General features: G+C 52.5%; 7 protein-coding genes across 7 annotated transcripts; 4 read left to right on the forward strand and 3 right to left on the reverse strand.

Moving 5' to 3' along the window:
* Window positions 1–244: 244 nt before the first annotated feature.
* On the reverse strand, window positions 245–2,002 carry BDP81DRAFT_451089 (fungal-specific transcription factor domain-containing protein; the record flags this gene model as incomplete). The annotated part of the gene is made up of 4 exons (XM_060592597.1): window positions 245–449; window positions 521–613; window positions 793–1,699; window positions 1,750–2,002. 4 exons carry the CDS (start codon window positions 2,000–2,002, stop codon window positions 245–247), a joined length of 1,458 nt encoding a protein of 485 aa, XP_060443984.1.
* A 1,437-nt stretch (window positions 2,003–3,439) lies between these two features.
* On the forward strand, window positions 3,440–4,021 carry BDP81DRAFT_395822 (uncharacterized protein; the record flags this gene model as incomplete). Its single annotated transcript, XM_060588115.1, has 1 exon — window positions 3,440–4,021. The coding sequence occupies one exon, from the start codon at window positions 3,440–3,442 to the stop codon at window positions 4,019–4,021; it is 582 nt and encodes a 193-aa protein (XP_060443985.1).
* A 724-nt stretch (window positions 4,022–4,745) lies between these two features.
* On the forward strand, window positions 4,746–6,070 carry BDP81DRAFT_395823 (uncharacterized protein; the record flags this gene model as incomplete). Its single annotated transcript, XM_060588116.1, has 3 exons — window positions 4,746–5,042; window positions 5,110–5,388; window positions 5,414–6,070. 3 exons carry the CDS (start codon window positions 4,746–4,748, stop codon window positions 6,068–6,070), a joined length of 1,233 nt encoding a protein of 410 aa, XP_060443986.1.
* Window positions 6,071–7,406: 1,336 nt separating this feature from the next.
* Window positions 7,407–8,910, reverse strand: BDP81DRAFT_323036 (transmembrane amino acid transporter; the record flags this gene model as incomplete). The annotated part of the gene is made up of 2 exons (XM_060584753.1): window positions 7,407–7,466; window positions 7,531–8,910. The coding sequence occupies 2 exons, from the start codon at window positions 8,908–8,910 to the stop codon at window positions 7,407–7,409; spliced, it is 1,440 nt and encodes a 479-aa protein (XP_060443987.1).
* Window positions 8,911–11,944: 3,034 nt separating this feature from the next.
* Window positions 11,945–13,794, reverse strand: BDP81DRAFT_462385 (uncharacterized protein; the record flags this gene model as incomplete). The annotated part of the gene is made up of 5 exons (XM_060593887.1): window positions 11,945–12,689; window positions 12,751–12,872; window positions 12,944–13,230; window positions 13,309–13,447; window positions 13,507–13,794. The coding sequence occupies 5 exons, from the start codon at window positions 13,792–13,794 to the stop codon at window positions 11,945–11,947; spliced, it is 1,581 nt and encodes a 526-aa protein (XP_060443988.1).
* Window positions 13,795–14,501: 707 nt separating this feature from the next.
* On the forward strand, window positions 14,502–17,249 carry BDP81DRAFT_49374 (uncharacterized protein). Its single transcript, XM_060595364.1, has 2 exons — window positions 14,502–14,782; window positions 14,884–17,249. Exons 1-2 carry the CDS (start codon window positions 14,722–14,724, stop codon window positions 16,965–16,967), a joined length of 2,145 nt encoding a protein of 714 aa, XP_060443989.1. The 5' UTR covers window positions 14,502–14,721; the 3' UTR covers window positions 16,968–17,249.
* Window positions 17,250–19,160: 1,911 nt separating this feature from the next.
* On the forward strand, window positions 19,161–19,871 carry BDP81DRAFT_322923 (uncharacterized protein; the record flags this gene model as incomplete). Its single annotated transcript, XM_060584746.1, has 1 exon — window positions 19,161–19,871. One exon carries the CDS (start codon window positions 19,161–19,163, stop codon window positions 19,869–19,871), a length of 711 nt encoding a protein of 236 aa, XP_060443990.1.
* Window positions 19,872–21,602: the final 1,731 nt, after the last annotated feature.

Genomic DNA, 21,602 nt, shown 5'->3' on the forward strand with positions numbered 1-21,602 from the left:
GCTTATCAGATGAATGTCAAAGCATCATCTCCCAGAAGATGTTCAAATCCCCAAGGAACGCCCCAATAATAAAGGGTATTCTGATCCCATGGCAAGGAGCTACTTCCGTCGACCCCGTTGCTCGGGTTCAAAATTGCTTCGTGACGAGTCTCGACTAGGGGAGGTAGATCTGAGAGGCACTCTGACCTCGATCAATGGCCGTTTTTTGTGAGTGAGACGGTGTGTTGTTGGATGGGTTCAAGACTCATAGAACAGCCCTGTACACATCCTGACACACTGTTCGTACCGGAGTCAAATATGAGCCAGGTTCAGAGAGCTCGAGAGACGCAAGTCGCTTGAGGGCTATTGAGACTGAATCAAGGTCCTCGGCGGCGTCCAGTGTGCGGGGTCGACGCAAAGTATAGAGAGACAGGATCAGGATGGCAGTGACAGTGATGGGAATCACGTCCCTAGTAAGAATCCTTAGCTATCGTTGATAGTGAGGGCGGCCTAGTTTTCCAGATGGAGCAATCAAAATTACCAAGTCAAACTTTTCCAGGTATCCGGGATGAGTGAATCCAACTGAAGAATGGCTCTAGCAGCATCCACTGAATGCTGGATAGCGGTTGTGATGCTAGACGAAATCGTAGATGGCCGCTCCGAAGACGCCAATGACTTCAGTCATGTTCGCTTTGTGCCCGATGAACTAGAATCACACAATATTGATAGGTGTAGTTCAGGCGTAGGACAGAAGAGTAGTTGATTAGTTCAGGATGACTTTCAAGATCCAGAACCGCCGAAAACTCAACTCACCATTCCTCCAAGTCCTCGCCTAGTGCTTGCGTGGCATCTGAAATGGTACTGGGATCGATCCCTTCTCTGAGATAAATCCTGGAATAGAGTTTAGCTTGGATAACGACTAGGCGAGAAGCGGCTATTAAAATGTTGATCAGCCCGTTTAAAGGAACATGGGTGCTGAACTCATGCTGGAGTGACGAATCAGGCAAGTCAACCTCAAAGCCGCCAAAATCTTGCGCAGGAGGCCGCCCGGTCCGGAGACTCAACTCTCGATCCAGTGAAAAAGCAAGCCGGAATACATTGGCTCTAGTCGCCTTCTCGACAGGGCTCAATGACGAGCTGCACTCCTTTCTGTGTAGCCCGATGGTGTGTGCAAGTCTAATGGCATTGGCCACCAACATGAAGCTGGGCTGCGGGTTAGGTGTTCCCAGAAAGAACCATGCCAGTATCAGCAGAGCTTGGACCGATATGACTTGAGTGGCCCTCATGAGTATGTCTAAAACTGTGTCGAGGGCGTTGGCCGCATAGCCCCAGGCCAGCTCCTTGTCGTCAGAAGCCCCCTGCTCAACACGTCTTCTTTGAGAAATTGCCAGCACAGCGTTGAATGAAGTCCACCAAGCAGGGCCACCATCAAAGTCTCCAGAGTATTGCTGACCGAGACGAGCTATAAAGGCGGGTGGGCGAAAGAGTGGTAAAGCCATGTAATTTTCCTCGAAGAAGGCTGTAACCAGTGAAAGAGCTTCGGGCCAGGACGGCAGAGAGCAGTGTACCCTCTTCTCAAGTACATTTTGTAGCTTGTGATGCGTCCATAGAGACCAAGGTCCTGTTCTTGAGCTCGGCTGCCCATTTGATCGCCGGCCCGATGTTGTTTGCTCGTCGGATGGTGGATGGGTGTGGAATAATGCAATGGCGAAAGATGGACCTGGAGGAAGTCAAACCATGCATTTGATTTGGAGTAGAGACTTTCCGTACCAAAATATCGCAAATCCCGCCCGGCACCCATGAGAGAGTCTTGAAGATTTGCAGTGTCAGCGACACCAAACATTTGCCTACTACAACTACCGAGCGCTGATTCAGACCGACCTAGAGTGTGTGAGGATCGAGCTTTGCATGGATGAGCAATGTTCACGCTGCCGTGTAGCTCAGACGGTGATTCTTGAGAAACTGGTGCTGCCTGTAGATGGTTGTGATTTTGGGCACGTCCTTTCGGCTTGAGTCGAGCCATCCTCTGGTGATCCGATCATTGAAGTACGAGCAGTTGCTTGCGCCCTACTGGACCTCGTTCGTCGGCTGGATGGCTTCACAACATCGGCATAGTTGCACACGAGAGACATCTCTAGACATCTAGTACACTTTGGTCTGCCGCCGTCACACTTGACCTTCTTCGTGCGGCACAAGTCACAGGCCTATCGAGATCATCAGCTATCAGCAAGGTTGTTAGAGATGTCTAAAAGTTGTCAACCTTGGCAAATCGACGTCGCCTGTCTCTTTTGGTCACACTGTCCACCATCTCTGATTTTTAAGGTAGTTATGAAAGGGTCGCATGAGAACCTCTTCCCTGACGTAAGGTACCTACAGTTGACTTGAAGAATGAGAAGTTGAATTGGTGGACCCACTCGCCAATCCCGACCCACCTCAGGGCACTCCGCGCCTTACCTACAAGTAGGTCCTAAGGTAGGTAGGTCCCTAAGGTAAGGTTCCGTGGCCAATCGGGACCTCCACTGAACAGCAGTGACTCGGAGGTAGGCACGTGGCATCAGTCAGGCAGGTACTCCGTAGAGGCTCACACGTGCCTTGGGTGCTTGGCAAGTGGGTGACACAATGGTTTGCAGCCCAACACCCCCTTTATCACTATTTCCATTATTACTATTATTACTATTATTACAACTTTTTTTTCCCTTGAACATTCCATATAGAATATAATAAGTAAAGTGTAAGATAAAGATAAAAAATAAAATAAGAATAAGAACAAGAATAATAATAATAAAAGTAGTACGAAAAACAGAAATAGAGATAGGAAGGTTGTTGAGCGGTTTCCCATTATGTCACCCACTTACTTGGGTTCCTAGGTTCTGGACATGTTCCTCCCGTCCCATCTCCACTACCTAATATCCATCTGGGCACGGCCCGGTCAAGGTCAGAGTGATCTGCCAGTCAACGTCAACCCCGGAAATGGAGTTGACAGCCTCGACTCACAACGGGGATTTGGTTAAGTTTGGGTCATCGTCAACTTCCATACTTCTTAAGAGCAGGCTAAGTACCTATGTTCCATTGTCGGACTACCTACTACGTAAGATAGTATGTTGTTCTCTTTGTGTTGATCAGGTTGAGCAGCAATACTCTTCGGGTCACGTGACACGCGATAGCTCTCGAAGGAGGTGGTTGATGCCATCACAATATTTTTTCCGGGTGAATAGGCAGTATCCCTAACTGAACAATACATGAGTCATTGATCTTGAAGGGGTGGATAGGCACGAACTTACTTTTTCCCACCTTGACTTCGAGCGTTGCCCTCCCACCATCTCATCTTGGGCTTTTGGCCGTACCAGAATCCCCTGCATCAGAAGCCTCTCGTCAGTTTTACGCTAAACTCTTTTGCTTTACTCTTTTGCTTTTTCTCTTCAACTAACTTCATAAGGTATGCTCCGTCCTCAAAGACACAATGTCGGACCCGCCCCAGAAGCCGCCGATTGTCCTGGCAATCCGAAATGATGAGCCACTCCCGGTCATCCCTATCGGAAGTCGCGACAAACCCAAAGACTTGCGCGATGCCAGCGAGTCCGCTCATCAGGTAGAGCTGCCAAAGGCTCTGACACGCACCCAGCCCGACTACTATACCGACGTCGCCGATCACTTTCTGGACACGGCCAACTTTGAGGAGCTGGCTGGCCTAGAACTTGCCAGACCGGATCCTTCCATCGTGTTCCACAGGAACGAGTCTGACGTCGCCAGATCAATTGAGCATTCGATTAATCGAGAGGTCGCGTTGGTGCTTCTCGGAGGCCACGCAAAGGGAACACTCACAATGGACAGCACCACCCAGACCTACAAGAAGATCATCATCCCTGACCCCCAGCCCTACGAGCCGATGTCCATCACAGCAATCCCCGACTGGACCGCCGCGTGTGTATACACGTCGCCCGAGCCCGGCAAAGCTCAGGTTTCGTCCCACCTCGTCTTGGAGTACCAAGACAATGGCTTGATCTTTGGCGAAAACCTTGCCTTCCATTACCTGCTTAGGTAACAAGTGCCTAATTCAATTGCTTTCCTTAATCGTGCCACGTACGGCAGCTTGCAGCTAGCAGTGCCCTTTGTGTGAAAACTCCATTTTCCACCCATACGGCAGGTACTGCAGCCACGGTTAGGGGATGGTGCCTTCCGATTTCTAGCTCACTGTATATTTAAGGTAGATGTAATGTGATTGGTCCAATTGAGCACCCCAGCTTAGTGGGTTTCTCGCTTAATCCGCTTCCCGTAAGTTAAGGTAAGGTACGAAGTGAGATACCCACGTACCTTAACTCACCTAACCCTGCTACCTACCTGCTGCCGTCGGTGGGTCCTGCCAGACCCACCTCGAAGGCCCTGGGGTTTTGCCTTTGTGCCCTACCTTACCTACCTCACCTTACCCTTCCTTGTCCACCTCACCCTTCTTTGTCTTCGTTATCGTAGGCATCGAACAAGGTAATCTCAAGCTACCTTGAGCTACGTTGGCGCTTTTGAATTTCCACTTCGCCCACCTCAACTTCTGAAGGTAATTCGTCCTTGCCTTGAATAAGGCTCCTTCCTTCGTCTGCATCTTTGCTCAACTTTCCATTGCAGACTTGGGGCTCTTGTTGAAGTGAGCTTCATCATCGCGAACGCGCCACTTTCTACCCTCAAATTCAACGCGTAAGTCCATTCCACTCCAGCTCAAACCAAAAACGGACTAACCAGTAGTAGCAGGAATCAGTCTTTGTAACGACATCGCCATGGCTTCTCCCTCCCCCGAGGAGACGGCTGCCACACGTCTCGGCGAGGATGGAGGCATTCTGCTCGACCATGAAGAGATTTACTCCCCAGGCCGGCGACTTCACCTGCAGCCGCACAAGCCTCTGCCTCCCTACGGCTCTCACTTGTATCCTCTTCCGAGCGGCTGGGAGCCTGAAGATATGACGCAGTCCGACGATGAGAAGGACTTTTCGCTCAGACGACTGGTCTTTCACCCAAACAACGCGCCCAAGACCATCAACAAGAACAATCAAAACGATCCTGATGCCTCCATTGAGGTCGAGATTATTCGCATGATTAGCGGCAGCCCAGGTGCTGGATACCAACCAACCTGGCCCCCAAAAGATCCTCTGCAAAGTCGTCGTCTCGCCATCGACCCCACCGAATAAGCAAGAGCACGAGATCCCGTCCGAGGGACAACTGCTCTTGCTGAAGATTTTCGATGCCTTGTTCTGGTACAAGACCGTTGACATCACCAAGCGCCTAATCAAAGTCACAGCGCAGGCTGATTCGGCTTTCAGCGACGAGTGTGGTGCATACGACCACCTCTACAAGAAGGAGCTCACTGGCTTCCCCAATATCGCTCCACAATTCTATGGAGGCTGGGACCACCGCGGTCAAGACGTCCAATCCATCATTCACCAACCAGACCCGGAATGTTGCGGTGCTCGCGACCGAGTTCATCGATGGCCTTTGCCTCGACCAGCTATTCACGATTGCTGGCCCTACCTTTGAGGTGGAACTTTACAAGGACGCCGAGCCACGTGGCGCTTTCACCACTGATCTCGACGTAAGAATGGAGATCATCAAGCAGCTCATGGACGGTACCATGACACAAGAATACAACGGAGTCTACCATGGCCGTCTTCGCTCCAAGAACGTCATTATGGCCATGCGAAACAAGGGTGAGCCGCTGAAGAACCCCCGGGCTGTTCTGATTGGCTATGGGCAGGCGTTGGTCGACGATTTGCGCAGGGAGCCTGTTGAGATGTGGGAGAAGTATCCAACAAAGCCCCATTCCATCATTCGATTCGGCTGGAAGAGATTGGAATCCTTCGCAGGCTGGATCCCTATGGAGTGGGCAAGTCCGAACCCCAAGCGCCCGCGTCTGCTCTGGCAATGGATGATCCATACATTTGGTCATTTGACAAGAAATGCCACGTATACCGCCTTTATGTTGGAAGATCTGCGATCGGTGCCCACCCAAACCGAGGGAACATCCATAGGCCCCTCGTCCGAACATCAACTAGTGCGCCCTGAGCCTGAGAGACAGTCTCCCAGCGCCGTGCCCCAGGGACAGCCTTAGAGCGGCAGTCTCTCGGAAACAGTTGCTCCGACTGAAACAGACACCGACACTCTTGTCTCAACGTCTTCAAAGGAGGCGGCTAATATTGAGAACCTTCCCGGCCTGCGCGACAAAGGCGATATAGCCGCGCTCTCTGACAACTTGCCACTATTGACTGGACGTTCGGGCGAGAGTGCCCCTCCCTATGAGCTACTAGGTCTGGCTGACCAGTTCAAGGGTCTGTCATCGAAGGCTCGTTCGGAAGAAAACCAAGCCAGAGACCCCCCGTCAACATGAGACTGAGGAGGACCTGATATTGGAGGATCATTCGGACCACAACCAAGCCAGACAGCCCAAAGGCCCCCGTCAAGATGAGACCGACCCTCGCAGCATCTTGAACACCGGCTCGAGCGTGCACGACATGATCCAAAGATCCCAGAGACACTCTCCCGAGCCAACCGAGCGAGGACCGAAGCGAGAACCGGAGCGAGGACCCAAGTGAAAACCCAAGCGAGGCCTCGAGTGAACAGTAAGAGTTGACGGTTCCGAGGATCAGGTTCAACTTTTCGGCAGGAAGAGTCAATGAAGAGCGCACTTGGTCATGATAGTGGCGTCCGATTGACAAAGCTACATGTTGTTATACAAGGACACAGAGAATCGTGGGGGCAGTGCAAATTGGTATCAGGAATTCAGGACAAAGATGTTGGCGTGCGAGATGGATGGATCCTGCTTGGAGTTTTGGCACCTTTGGTCAACGTTGCTCTACAGGGTTGATACGTGTAAGTATTAACAATAAAGACGGGATGTCTCAGTTGTTAAGAGCCCAGCCCTCGTGTGGCCGGCCACGTAGGGGTGATTTCTGTATATAGAATCTAAGCTAACGAGAAGAAATTTACAAGCGGAGCTTCCGCGGAGGTGGAGCGTAGGCGTAATGGAGCCCGCGCGGACAATCGTGGCAGAATATCCGGGCGCTGGCCCGGATCCATTAATCGGGTCCAGCCCGTAACATCAGTAAACGCCAGTGAAGCATTACCGTAGCGTAAGGTGTGAGTGAACCGCAGCATTCCGTGCCCAACCACGACAAACTGCAGGTATGGAGGCGCGCAGTATGAACTCCCGCCTTGCCGCAACCTAGGTTCCGGATCGACTTTAGGCTAGGTGGACATCGCTCTAGCTCCCAGTCTTAATTTGGGCTCTATCTTGGGCACACGTCTTGAACATGCGCACTTGGCGTTGCGCGTTTGGTGGAGCTCAGGACTTTTGCACTAGCAGAGACGAGCTGTTTATATGTTACGAGATAACTCAAGGGGTATTATTATCTGCACTATCAAAACTATAAATTCGACGAGAATGGTATTTAGGCGAGGGAAGCACAGGTGAAGGGGCTGCTGATCTTTCCAGTCTTGAACTTGAGGTCCTATTCATTATAATTAGCATCGTGTTACACATTTGAGTGGGTTATATGCAGGGAAAAAACTCACAATCTCAACAATACTGGCGTAAGTACCGCAGACCAGGACGACAATGCCGATGATGAAGGCAAGACCGTTGAGCACAGTCTTCATGAGATTCTCCTTGGCAAAGACGGAACCCTCGCGCATGAGCATGAACCACATCAGGGCAGGGAAGTAGAAGGTGAAGCCGGAGATGAAGAGCGAGGAGCTGATGGACAGAAGCTCAGAGAAGAAGGGGATGGCTTCGGCGATGATGAAGGCGATGACGGTGATGACGGTAATGAGACCGAGCCAGGTGATCCAGCCCATCTTGGTGTTGATGAAGCGGATGATGGAGTCCTTGTAGACACGACCGTGGATGTAGCGGCCAACGACGGTGGTGTTGATGGATCCCGAGATGAAGATGACGGGCAGGGCAACGCCGAACGCAATCTTGGAGATGGTGTTTCCGGCGGAAAGCAGGGCAGGGGACTGCACATCCTGGCCGACAAAGGCGTAGATCAGGGCGCCAGTGACGGTGTAGATGAAGATCTCGATGAGACCAAGGGCCCAGATGGACTTCTTGTAGTCGGACGGGGTGTGCATCTCGTCCATGAAGGAGAACTGGCAAATGGCAAAGCTGTAGGCGAAGACAAGGTTGGTGATGGCGATGAAGGCCTCGGCGAACGTAATGCCCTCTTTGGGCCAGGCGGACCAGGGCGCGGTGGTGATCTCACCCCTGTTGATACCGGTGGCGATGATGGTGATACCGATGGCGAGAATGATGGAGACGAAATCAATGTATCCCAAGATTGCGACTTCGGCAAACGAAGGGGGGATGGCAAGGATCAGCAGGATAATGGCGGACACGACGGCAAAGACAATGGAGCACGCGCCGTCGTTGGTGATGTTGCCAAAAGCGATGGCGCCGGTGAGAGTGTGGGAGCTGACCAGGAATGTCAACTGAAGCGCGAACATGGCACCGATGATTTCGTAACCCCAGCGGCCGAACATGAGCTGACCGGCGTCGGCGTAGTGCGAGACGTGAGGGAACTTGATCTTGACCTGACCGACGACGTCACTGGTGTATATCGCCACAATGCCCAGGCCCACGCACAGAATAACCCCGGCAACCATACCGAGGGAGGCGAAGGCGGCGGGGAGAGACAGACTGCCGAGGGCAATGGCCTCGACGATGAGGATGACGGTGAGACGCTTCCAGCCGAGGCGGTGGAAGTGGGCACTGCCCTCGGCGGCCTTTTGCTTCTCGAGGTCCTGGCGGTTGAGGTCGGTGACCTCGCCGACTACTTCGCCGGGGAAGACGGCATCGCGGGAAAATTGGGGGGCAACGGCGGCGCCATCGGGGGACTTGGTGTCCTTGTTCTCGGCGGCATGAGCCTGCTGTTGTCTAACCTGGTCGTGATCCATGATGGGCTTTGTGTGTGTATACTGTTGAAGAGTCTTTTTTGCTCTCTAGCCCAAGTTTTGTGTGTGGCGTGGGGCCCGGGCGGAGGAGGAGGAGTAGGAGGGGAGGAAGCTTTGACGGGGTTGATGTCAAAGGCGAGGTGGTGGTGTTGGAGTTGATGGCGTTGTATGAGACAATCATACACGGACGCACAATGGGATGGACCGGGTTGAACAGGTCTGACTTCGGTTGAAGAAAGAGAGAAGGGAGAGAGAGATGAAGAGTCAAAAGCCGGTTGGACTGGAAGAGAGGAACAACAAGAAGACGATGGGAAGACGGAGGCTGGATATATGGTGGCAAAGGGCGGAGCATCAGCACCGACCCCGGAGTCAGGCCGAGGGCTCGACCTCGTCGAGTTGAAAGCAGTTCACCTTGACTGAGGCCCGGAACCTACGTTGATTGGACCGGGGTCCTTATCTCTTGGCCCCCCCCCGCGATCGTGGGCGGTGACACCGGCACCTGGGAATAGAATGGGATGGGTAGATGGACTTACCACGGCCGAGGGACCAGAGTGGGCGAGTGGGCGGCAAGAGTTCGTCAGCCAGATTACCTAGATGGCTGACATACGGATACTCAAGTCCCACGGAAAGCTCTGCTATTCGACGATTCGTACTCGGTACAAGAATCATCAACCCAGTCCCCTTGCTTGGGACCGGATTCCGTGCGTTTGTGAAATTGCGGGGGAATAAACCGTTGCAGACTTTCCCCGCGAAATCGACCAGCGTCCCTGAGATTTCAGAATTGACACATTGGCCTTTGCGTGTGGTCGCGTGCTACTTCCCCGAGTTTCCCAGTGAACAATTGCATTTCTCGTTGTCAAGAAAACCAGGACCGCGTGCCAGCAAGTTGAGGGTTGCTGACGGGGTTGCTCTGTACGCGGTCGTGTAAATGCGGGACTGAGGCAATTGGTAGAGTTTTTGCATCGTAATAGGGTGGATATTGTGACCTATTCTTTACCTAAAGGACCCAGAAGCAGAGCCGCAGAGTGGCCTCATCTCGCCCCCCCTTGAGTCAGTCCATGGTGCTGTTCCCACGGGCGACCCCGAAATACGACCGGGTGGCGCACTGGGAAGAGGCCTGACATGACTGAGGACTCCAAGAGAGATAGTCTGAGCTCTTGGAGAGGGAAACGGACGGAAGAGAGAAAACTTTGCCTTATCTAGAGTTGCTGAAACTCGAGCGAGGAAAAGAGCGTCATAGGTTGGTGACCTTGGACATTGGACGTTGGGCCAAGAGCATGAGGCTCAAAAATCTTTCAGACGAAAACGAACAAGAGCCAAAGCCAAGAGTGACGATTGCCGAACAAGGGGGGGGCCTGAGCCCGTCCGTGGGAAAAGACTCCCATAGGTTCTCTCTCTGTCTCTCGGATCTCTCCCACCCTTCTACCCTTCTACCCGTCCCCCTCCTCCTCTTCGAGTTTCCTTCCCGCGCTGCCGTAGGCGATTTCTGCGAGTCTTGGGTGTCTTGCCTCGATGCGCTAAACCAGCCGTGGGTTGCAAAGCCGCGTACCCGCAGAGGGCCGCAAAGTTAGACGTAATAGCGCCGCCGCGGTCCCGTACATTCCCGACATCCTTGAGTCGTATCCATGTCGATTCCACTCACACCTGTCGCGCATTAGGAAGGCTTCTAGAAGATCGACTCGAAGGCCCCAAAAGGCTTGTCGACGCCTCCTACGCACTTCCCGGCTGACGTGGCCACACAAAGCGCACAAAGGGCTGATCCCCCCTGCATATGCCCGTCTGTCCCCATCTGCCCCCGTCCAGGGCCGCCTGTTGAGCGAGGCGAGCAAGGCGAGATCTTACGCGACGCGGGTTTTTGAAAGCGAGCATCCATGCCGGACAGACTTCTCTCGTGCGTGAACGGAATCCATACGGACCCTGTTTTGTTTTTCTGTATCTTCTTTTTTGTGCCAGTTCTTTGGACGAATCCTGACTGGTCAGAGACTCAGAGGGGGTTTCTACTCAATAATTTGACATACAACCATTACCAACCGCAGAGATAACAGTTTCGGAAGCTGGCGTGCTTTTGGGGGTGACGAGAAAGAAGGTTGCATTTACGCCGAGTTCTCGCCCGACATTAACAGGACACACACCCGCGGCAAAGCGAAACCGGTTTCATAGACATTGGGCGGCAAGAAAAAAAAAAAGAAAAAAAAGAGTGTGACGAGAAAACGCAACACGTCGATGAACAAGGCTAAACAAGGCAAACAAGGCCATGGATAACAAATATGCATCAGCAGGTTGTACGTAGTATTGGCGTCTAGTTGAGGGTGATAAACTAGCTGATCTATCGCGTTTGGCGGATCCGAAGGTTCGAACTTGCGTCGAACGACTCGGCCGTCGTGCCGCGAGAACCGAGCCACACAGTTTTGGCGTGCGAGATCTTCGTACGAAGGAGCAACTGGAAGCGGTTTGTGACGGGCTTTTGCTTGCTCCTCGTCACGGATAATGGGGGGCGGCCAGCACGAGCAGGGGGGGGGGGTAAGGGACATGGACTGAACGAAGCTGTTGGCAATTCCGATTGTGTCATTGAATCCGGGGTAAGAATTGCGGGGATGGAGCCGGCTTGCGTTTGTAATATGTTAAAGGGCGCGCGCTGTTGGTATGGCGGGCATCCTCGAAATTATCGTCGCACTCTGATCGGAACCGGTCTGGTCGTTCCTGGAGATGACATTCCTCCAAACCCTGAGTCGTGCCATTCTTTTCTTGCCATGCTGCCCATGTTATCGTGATGTTCCCAGTCCTTGGTCCCTTTCGGTTTCAGCCGGACGAACGCATCAACGGCCGAGATTGCTGCAACTCGGGCCATCCCAGCCGCTGACCACTCCGAGAAGCGAACGATATCGCAAGCTGGAGTCCACGATCCATGCATCCCTCACGCGGTGAACGCTCCGGCCACACACGGGGAACCCGCGAGCAGCAACTGGGCCAATCCCGTGTCCGTGATTTGACGTTGTGGGAACACCAAGTGGTTTGCTGCATCCGTGCATTCTAATTTCTACATGACACCAACACCACCACTACCGCCTTGGCCGCGCTCCCACGATGTCCACACTTCATCCAAGACTGGTAAGCAGTGCTTGTCCCGCCAGAGGAACCCGGAAAGGAGCTGCTGCAGGTTCTCGCGCCTGCATCGTTCCGGCGGCAAAATACCCCTGGCTCGTTCCAGCAAGCTGCTTAGTCTCGAGGAGAACCACTCGCGGTCTTCGGCTGTTCCGGACCCGACGATGCCCACGAAGAGAACCCACAGCAGGACGGCATCGTGAGACACCCAGATGAGTGCGATGGAATCCGCGTCGTCGAGCGCGTCGCGCATCCTCCTGACGAGAACCCGAACCATGTGTCCTGTCGTTGGAATCTCTCGCAAGACGGTGTAGAGGAATACATGGGCCGCTGAGACCAGAACCAGGAACCGCGTCTGCACTGGTGTCGCCGTCCGGCGCTCCACGTAGAGAAAGTGCAGAATCGTGCTATCGGCCGTGTTCATAACGATCCTGATGTCGTCTGCGGACACGGACACCGCACCGCCTGCCTGCGAGAGAATCGCCTGCCTCAGCGCCACGAAGATCCTGAGCGGCTCGTCGCTCTCGTCGGGATTGTGGCCGCCGAGCTTCTCCAGGTGTCGCAGGGAAGGCGTCCTTGCGCGATTCACGACCGACGGCGGGAGAGACACCTGCGCGAGAGTGTGGAACATGGGGAACTTTGGCACTCTTCCGAGGCCCGAGGCTACTTGTATGTCAATCCTGTGGGAGTTTGGTCAGTTGCCGTTCATTGTGGAGCGGAATTGAGGAGGTCAAGTCACACCAATTGATGCAGCGGCATAGGATGTAGTTGTGTTTGATCGTCTCCGGTCCGCCTCGAGCTTCAATCATGGCGTGGAGCCCCGTCAAGTGAACGTTGGCCGCTGAAAAGTGACCTTGAAAGGCCTACCAACATGTGTGTAAGAGCTTGAGCATCGGAGCGTGGTGGTGGTACATGAGGCCAGGGAATCACCTACTTCAACGCTTCCCAACATGGCCACGCCGGCAAGAACAGAGAGGTCGTTGCTCGCACTACGCGCCGATTCTTGAGAAGCTAGACGATCTCTAATCATCCGCATCGCTTCCCCCTTTTGCTGGTACCCTTCGCGCTGGAGCTTGAAGTCAAGAAGAGGCATGGTGGCGGTCAGGAACTCTGCTGCCAAGGCCAGCGTAACGCGCATGATGAGAGCGCTCTGCATAGCATAAGGAAACCATGGTCTCTGAGTATCGATCGTAGTAGAGTTGAGGTTGAACCTGGTGGTGACTGGAGAGTTAGCTCAGACGCACAGCGGCACGGCGTGGTGGCGTAAGGCTCTTGAGCGGCAGAAGGTTCGAGTCTTACAATATTTTACCAGAGAATCTACGCAAGGACTACTTGGAATAGGCAGCGTGTTGAAGGGGTCAGCGCTATCGCTCCCCAGTCTCTGAACCCATGGTGGCAGCGATGCTTGATGCAGAAGTTCAGCAACGTCGGATGGAGACTATGGAAGTGTGAGTGACGGTGGTTTGAGCCTGCAGGGGGATGGGACAAGTAGTGTACATGAGAGCGGCGACTTGGCTGCAAATGTTCTTGTTCTTCATGTTGATCTTTTGGGTTCTTGGATTTGGTCGACTTGGACGCTGTCCCTGCCAACCTGAACCGTCCCTTCAACTGGGCCTTCTGCTTGATGGTGTCCTGTGAAATCGAGGCCGTTGAGGTTCGCAGCTCGGAACGGCCCCTTTGGATGGCAGTCCGGATAGCATGGCTCCTCGTGGACTTGCTCGCAGTGTGGAAACTCCCTTCAGTGGCATCGACGGTGATGAACTTGAAATCAGATTTGGGGCCCATGTCAAGGGGAGTTGAACCAGCCGAGGGGCTTCTTTAAGGCTGAGAGGCTCGGTCTGATCTCTAGCGCCTCACGCCAGCACTGTCCACATCTCCTATGCTCAGTAATCGTTATGCTGCCAAGATCAATCGAACGGCTTCGAATCTGTCAACCAACCCCTGGACTTGAGCTCAGTAACGAGCTGTCCGACGAGCAACAAAGGAGGAGGACGGTACACTACCCCTTGCTGCACGTCAACACCAACAAGCCTGATTGGTTAGGGCTTACTGGACTTGGCTGAAGTTGGTAAAGAAAGTTGGTCTGAACGCCGTGTTGGATGCTGGGGAGTTAGTCATCAACCAGGCTAAATGGCCCAAGTTCTTTGCAAAGGATCGCGAGTTGAGGGGGATGCTGAGCAGCTGAGGGGCAGAAGGAGGAGGGGGCCGATTGGTGGATGAAGGTACGTACCGAGGTCTAGATCGATTCGAAGAGGACGTTTACCTGATTGGACCTAGCGTATATCTACAGCCAATGGACACTGTGCGTTTCTACAGATGTGGATCACTTTGCATTCGAGACATGAAATTCGTCAGATTCACGTGACACGGGCAGTGTTCATTCCGATATCGATACGTACCTATTTCACTTCCAGGTGTGACGGTCGTCCGCTTTCGGCCTCCGAGCGGACGAGGCGGACGAAAGATCCGTAAGCACCCACAACATCAACAACAACATCAATGAGACGGGCAGCAAACCGGGACTGCCCATAGCAGTCGATCTGGGCTTCTCAAACGAAATCACGCTTTTGTTATCACCTTTGATCTTTGCCCAGGTAATTCTAGTCTCTTGGATCAATTTTTTCCTGTTGTGGTTCATTTGGGTCTATGTAAAGGCTAGCATTCGTCCGCAATTCGTCTGGTTTGAATAGTGCATCAACAAATTCCGAAAACATGGACGAACGACCGACAAAGAAACGTAAAGTCCGAAAAGGAACGCGAAGTTGCTGGCAATGTAAGTTCGTCCGTGGATGTGCTCCGGCTCCCCGAGCGAGGTCCAGCTCTGCCGAATTTCCCGATTCAATTGCTTTCTGATTCACTAACACCCCCGTTCAGGCAGGAAGAGAAAGATCCGCTGCGAGTTTTCCTCCAACGAAGAACAAACCTGCAACGGCTGCCAGGCTCGCGGTGCCGCCTGCGTCAGCCAGGAGTTCACCGACGATGAGCCGTCCGGCCCGCCCGAGCGCGGCCTTGCCCAGCGTCTTGGTCGGTTGGAAGAGTTGATGGTGAAGCTTGCCGACAAAATGGGCCCCGAGCCCTCTTCGGTCAACAAATCGAACCCGCCAACGCCGTCGGTCGAAGGCTCCCTTCGTGTTTCGGATTCGCAAGTCACCCCGGAGGACTCGTCCTGGCAGTCCGTGAGTGCGACCACTGCCGTCTCTGGGCCGATCCCCGGCCGCCCCCCATCACAACCCGCAACGAATCGGCCTGCAGCGGAGCGTCCTCGTGGTGGCAGCAAGTACGACAAGATATGCCGCGATATCCACTCCATGTTCCCATCCCTCCAGGATGCCCAAACTATCGTTCAGTCGAGTAGGGGCCCAATCTTCGTCTTGGTCATCTTCTACTCGTACCAAGATATACTTGAGGGCAAATCTCAACCGACTTCTTCCCTCACTGCAATGCCAGATATCTCTAAGCACCCGGCTATTTTGGCGAAGCATTTACTTCAATTAACAATCTGTCTGCAGCAGATGCCGCCGTGCTTCGATGTCTCTCAACTCGAGGCCTGTCTCAAGTGCTCGATCCAGGAAAAAATGGCAGAGTGGACCGCAGCCGCCAGCGTGGTCACTTCCAACGACGAGTTGGTAGGTTCCGCAGAGGGGTTGGAGTGCCTCATTCTTGAAGGGTTCTACCTCGTCAACTCTGGCAACCTCCGCAAGGCATGGCTTGCCATGAGAAGGGCCCTTAGCCTGGCACAACTAATGGGCATCGAGCGCGACGGCTCGCGGCCGTTGAAGTCGTGTGATCCCGCGACCGACCCTTCTACGATGCCGTCTTCTCACTCGCTGTGGTCCCGCATCAATTCTTGCGATCGATACTTATCACTGCTTCTCGGCCTCTCCGCCGGCACGCAGGACAATAGCTTCATGTCGGAACCCTTTCTGGCCTGTGACACGCCGATGGAGAAACTGGAAAAGAGGTACACCGCCATCTCGCTCCGAATCATCGAGAGAAATCGCACTGCAGCGACAGAAGCATTTGCCATCACTCAATCTGTAGATTGTGAGCTCGAGCACGCGGCAAAGTCCATGGGACGTGGCTGGTGGGAGATCCCGCCAGTGCCCGACTACACCGACACAACTGGCCAGATGAGCATCATGTCGCATCTGATGCTCCAGATCCACCACCACAGCTTGCTCATCTTGTTACATCTCCCTTACATGCTTCGCAACCAGACAAATACCCGCTTCGACTACAGCAAAAACACCTGTCTAGAGTCCAGCAGGGCCGTCCTGAGACGATGCGTCATCTTCCGCACCGCCAACAACGCAGCATTCTCGTGCCGCCACATTGACTACTCATCGCTCATGGCGGCCATGACACTTCTCCTCGGTCACCTCAGCCGCCCTCCCGGTATTCGCGAAGAGGATTGGTCGAGGCAACGGAGCGAGGACAGGACTTTGGCTGAGACTGTACTGGCCAAGATGGAGGAACTAGCTGTGTTGAACGACGACAAGTTGTCCGGCGAAAGTGCAGAGATCATCAGACAGTTGCTTCCCATTGTCGACTGCTGCAACGGCGTAACACCACGTCATTGTCCCGAATCAGAGGTGAAGAACCTCCAGTTGAGCATTCCCTATCTCGGGATTATCAACATCAAGACAACCGCAAACCAGACAGCCGAGTCACACTTGCTAGATCTTAGCCACTCGCAGCTGCCAACACCAGCAAACACCACGACTGTAGCATCGGAATCTCTCCAGCAAGACACGCCTCCTGCAGTATCATTGGAAGCTCTCTTCGGACAGGACAACACTATTCCCCACGAGGACGTGTGCGCTGGCTTCAGCGCCGATTACCTCGGCTGGCCATGCCCTGGCATCACGGCAGAGGCTGGGGATTGGGCGTTCCAGGGCGTTGATACAACTTATTGGTCCCTTCTGAACAGTGGCATGTCAGGCGAATTTTCTCAATGAGTAATTGAGAATGAGCATCCAAAAACCAGCAAGAGCCGGAAAAGTCGTCGTTGAATCTCATTCAAATGACCAGAGCCTACTGTTTAGACGCTAAGGAAGATGGGGCTGTATGACAAGAGGTCTTTCATTTTCAAGAGGAGCCAACCCTCTTTCCAGCCATCCGGGTTGCCCGAATCTCGAAGCGCGCGGTCAAGGAGGCATTCAAGGTTAATATGGGACCTGCTTATGCCTCACGAACGTAGCCCGAGTTGGGCATCCACTACTGGTACTGAGCTTCTGTCGGACTCTGCCAAGCATCACTCAGCCCTTATGCAGAGTCAAAAGTCCGCTTCAAGTCGGATAACAGCGCAGTCTAGGCAAGCAAAGGCTCATGCTACTATTGGGTGTGGGATCTCACCAGAGTCGTACGAGAAGGCGCAGCACTTGGTCGAGAATTATCTTTTTTCCTCGGCAAGTAGGCTGGTGCCTTTCATGGCTGGACTCCCTAGCCCAGACGGCTAACTAACGAAAGCGGATAGACAAGGAAGAAAAGATTCAAGGGAAAGTCTAAATGGGCATGATACATGTTTGAGGCAGATAAGCATCCTCAACGCGAGCTCCAAGGCCGAGGTAGTTCCTGTAACGAAAACAGACGACGTGGAACCTCTGCCATTTGGTCGTTGCAAGTTGAGGATGCAGATGGATGGAGACAAATCGTACTTCATTTCTCGCTTAGTCCAAGCCGGGAAACTCCACAGACACCAGCCCAGCTTGCAATGGAGCTTTCTCGCAGCGTTTCGATGAGACTTAGGGCTCGGCGCATACGGCTTTTGGATGCGTGAAGATGTTGGACATTCTCCTTACCTAAGCCAAGATGCCAAGAGGGGTCTTGGCGCAAACTTTTCAACCTGGATGAGGCTTGCCTGCAACGCTATGTAGTTGTGTGCTATATAATTCCCAGAAAGGGGGCGCCGAGGCTTGGCAATGCGACTCTACAGACTACCAACATGCTGTCTAATGGATGACTTTACCATGACCCCGGCCGGCCGGGCAAGCGTTGCTGGAGACATCCCACTCGGGCAATTCGTGCACCACTTTATTGCGTGGGCCACCAGCATGTGTGCAGCACGCCGGGTAGAAAAACCAACGCCCGGATCGAGACCCGAAAGACGCACTGATGGGGTTGCCAAGGGGTTCTGGAGCATGGGCACCTGAGACGGGCATCGACGCTCATGTCCGACAGCCGCACAAGAGTCCATGACTCGTCGCTGAAGCAGAGACCAATCAACTCTCTGGTTGTATGCTACATACGGGGACTTGGGGGCGCGTTGAGGGCGCATTGGGGGCATTAAATGTTCAGTTTGGTGGTCTGAACTCCCGATACAAATTAGACTTAAGCTTATTTTACTGCGCAACTATAAAGAGAGTCAACGCAGTCCAAGGAATAAGCAAAACATTGTACGAGAATCACGAGACCAACTAGCTTCCTCGGCTGGGTAGCCAGAGCTTTGGGCAAAGAAGCACACGACATGCTCAGTCCGTGCTTCCGCCCTTTCAGATCCACAAACCGACGTGTGTCTAATACCAAGGAGCAAAAGTCCACCACAGCCGTCCCGATTCGGTAACTAGCCCTTAGGGACGTGAAATTGCAGGACATGGGAAGCACTCGGCCGCTGTCCGGATCAGTGTTCACTCCACGGCTCTCTTTGACTATGGCGGAGATCCGGCTAGGACCCGTGAGCTATTACTGGTTGAGAAATAGGGCCCATTGAGATCCTTCAGCCTCAAAAGTGGAGGGCTACGACCAGGGGGAGTCACTAGGACAAAGGGTTTCGAGGTTCTCGGTTCTCGGAATAGACTCTTTTGGATCTTGTTGAGGCGGTCTGAGCTGACCGAGGCACTAGGGGCCATGGGAAGGTAAGGAAATGCCTGTTTTCTGAATTATTGCCAGGAACAGGAGCATGATTAATATGAAGAGGGTAGATGAAGGGAAGTGAGGCTAGATAGGAGGGATGTTGACGAAGGATAAAATGGTCTCAGGCCGCCCTCATCATTAGCTTGTTCTTGGAATATCTAGCCTTCATCTAGTCTCAGCTCTCTCTCTTTATACCCATCCTGGTTCTCACTCTCTTTTACATCCTGAAAGCCAAGAGCCCAAGATCACCATCCAGCTTTTCTTCAAGCTTGACTGTCACTACCTTTTGAAAAAAAAAAATGATCTCTTCCGCTCTTTTCGCAGTGTTTGGGCTGGCAACTACCGTCTTTGCCGCACCTTCCCGCCCTCGCATGCTGGCTGCCGATGATGTTGTTCTTTTCGGCCACGACGGCACCTCCAGAATCATGAAGGCAACAGACTACGATGCTCTTGAGACTGTCTCACCCGCACCCGCACAAACTTTATCATACAGTGCCACACGCACACCTGGCATCACCCGCCGCGGCTGCCAGCAGAGCACCGAGGTTCAAGTCACGTCAGATGAACAGTTCCTCAACTGGGATGTTGCCATCTCTCCCATAGCTTCCTCCTTGCAAGGTAGCTCCGCGGGCATCAGCGTCTCCAACGGAGTCGAAATCAGCAACTCGCTCGCCATCGGTTCTGAAATCACCATTGGGGGCTCGGATATCATTAGCGTTTCTTTGGGCATGAATCTCGACATGTCTTGGTCAACTTCCCAGGAGAACTCTCTCGAATTCGATATCCCGGCCAACATGTACGGCGTCATTGTCAGCCAGCCTTTTGTGCGTCGCGTACAGGGTAACTTGTTGACGGGGTGCACGGATAACCCGACAAGGGCGAGTTTCATGGCGGACACGTATGAGAGCCAGGGCTATGGCCAGCTGTCTTGGGTGAAGGGTGTCATTCGACTTTGCACAAGCGAAACTTATCCTATTCCCTACTGCATTGGCGAGGGTCAGCACAAGTGAGTTGAGTCACGGGACTTGATGTTGTATTGGTTTTGTTTGGATGGGGAAAGGACCGTAAGGGGTATCTTGGGCGCAATGTGATGTATTTTCAATAGACTGTCTTATGCACTTTAGGAGTTAAGCATCAGACTGTGGAGGTGTACTTTAGATCTGCAAGTCATATGTCGAAAGCTGGCAGTCCGACTAAGACCCAACTTTTCCATTGCAAGTGAACGTGAAAAAGTTCCTGCGAACGGGTTGAGATACAATATTACTGAATGCTCTTTAGCTTTCGAAGTGCAGGAAGTAGAGTACTTATGGATAAGGTAGTTCCTCTTGACGTATCACTGGTGATAACCAGACCCCAAGTAGACATGAGTGCAAGCGTCTATTTGGGAAAACAGGCTAATCTATGAGCCGCTGGATGGAGTCATTACATTCGTCTTTAGTCCTCCTCCAATTCAGCTCCAATTAAAATCATACCTAGGCGGGCAAAGAAAAATAAAGGTCTAATTAATGCATAACCTTTTATTCCCCTCATAAAAGTACGTAAATATACATTGACGTTATCTAACAATTGACGGGACAGCCCGGGCTAATTCATCATGCAACACCGCCACAAGATTTAGAACAGTTCTTCAGCTTTTACCAGTCCAAATGACCAGCTCATACTTTACATCTTTCTTATCGTGGCTTGCACTTGAATGGCACATATTGTCTTCTCTTTGTGTCAATCAGTAAAGTAGGAGTCGGGACTTGAACTTTGAACTTTGCCACACATGACATCAGCGGCCAGCCATTGGGCGACAACTAAGCTACCTCCTAAAAGCATTGAAGTCTCAAATAACATGTCTCTATGCAGTTAGTCTTTGACGCTCGCCATTCAAATTTACATCGAGAAGCATTCTCTCAAGAGTCGTCATTACTAAACCTTGTTTTCAGAAGGCTTCGAGTTGCTCGACATGAATGTTACATCTCACATATCGGCATCATTGGATAATGCCTCGTGGCGCGAAAGGGACATACTTCGATTCTTTTGGCAATTTTAGGATGAAACAGACCAAGTTCTCTCTTTCTTTAGTCACTGTTAGGTCGAATTTGAACAACGACCTTGTGGTCTACGATAGGTACATGTAGAGAGATTGATAAGATGAATTTCAGAACAAATCAGTCTTAACCAGACTCGGTTTAGCATGGTGGCTCTATTGCAACGCGACCCACACAGAAAACCAGACACTTGACCGGAAAGGGATTACTGCCACTTGGTATTTCTGCCCGGCCAAATGGGGCTTCATCTTCATCTGGTTGGTGAAGTACTTGAGCCCTTGCCGCCGCGGTTGGCAATCGGTTGGTATCCTCCTACCATCGGTCCAACCTCCTCACACGAGCTTGTTATGCACGGAAGAAAACATAGACATGGCGTTATGCCAGGAAGAATTAAAAAAATTGGGGACACTGCAATTCTGGTGCAACATTTGTCACGAAAGAGGTATAGCGGTGGATATCTCAGGGGTAGAGATAAGGGGTAGACAGGGTATGGGCATACAAAAGGGGCTCCCTCGAGGGCTTCCCTTTTCCGCTTTTCCATAGTTGATTAGACCATAGTTGAGATCCCGATTTCCATGAGCTACTCTATATGCTGATTTGTGATAGTTATGAGCCCAGCTCTTTTTAAGGTTTCTACTTAAGCCCTAACCCACGATTATTAGCGTATAGATCCTGTGCGTTTATATTACGAAGATGGAGGAGAAG

Source organism: Colletotrichum phormii (assembly GCF_030913505.1).
Source record: "Colletotrichum phormii strain CBS 102054 chromosome Unknown BDP81scaffold_13, whole genome shotgun sequence".
Lineage (NCBI taxonomy): Eukaryota > Fungi > Ascomycota > Sordariomycetes > Glomerellales > Glomerellaceae > Colletotrichum > Colletotrichum phormii.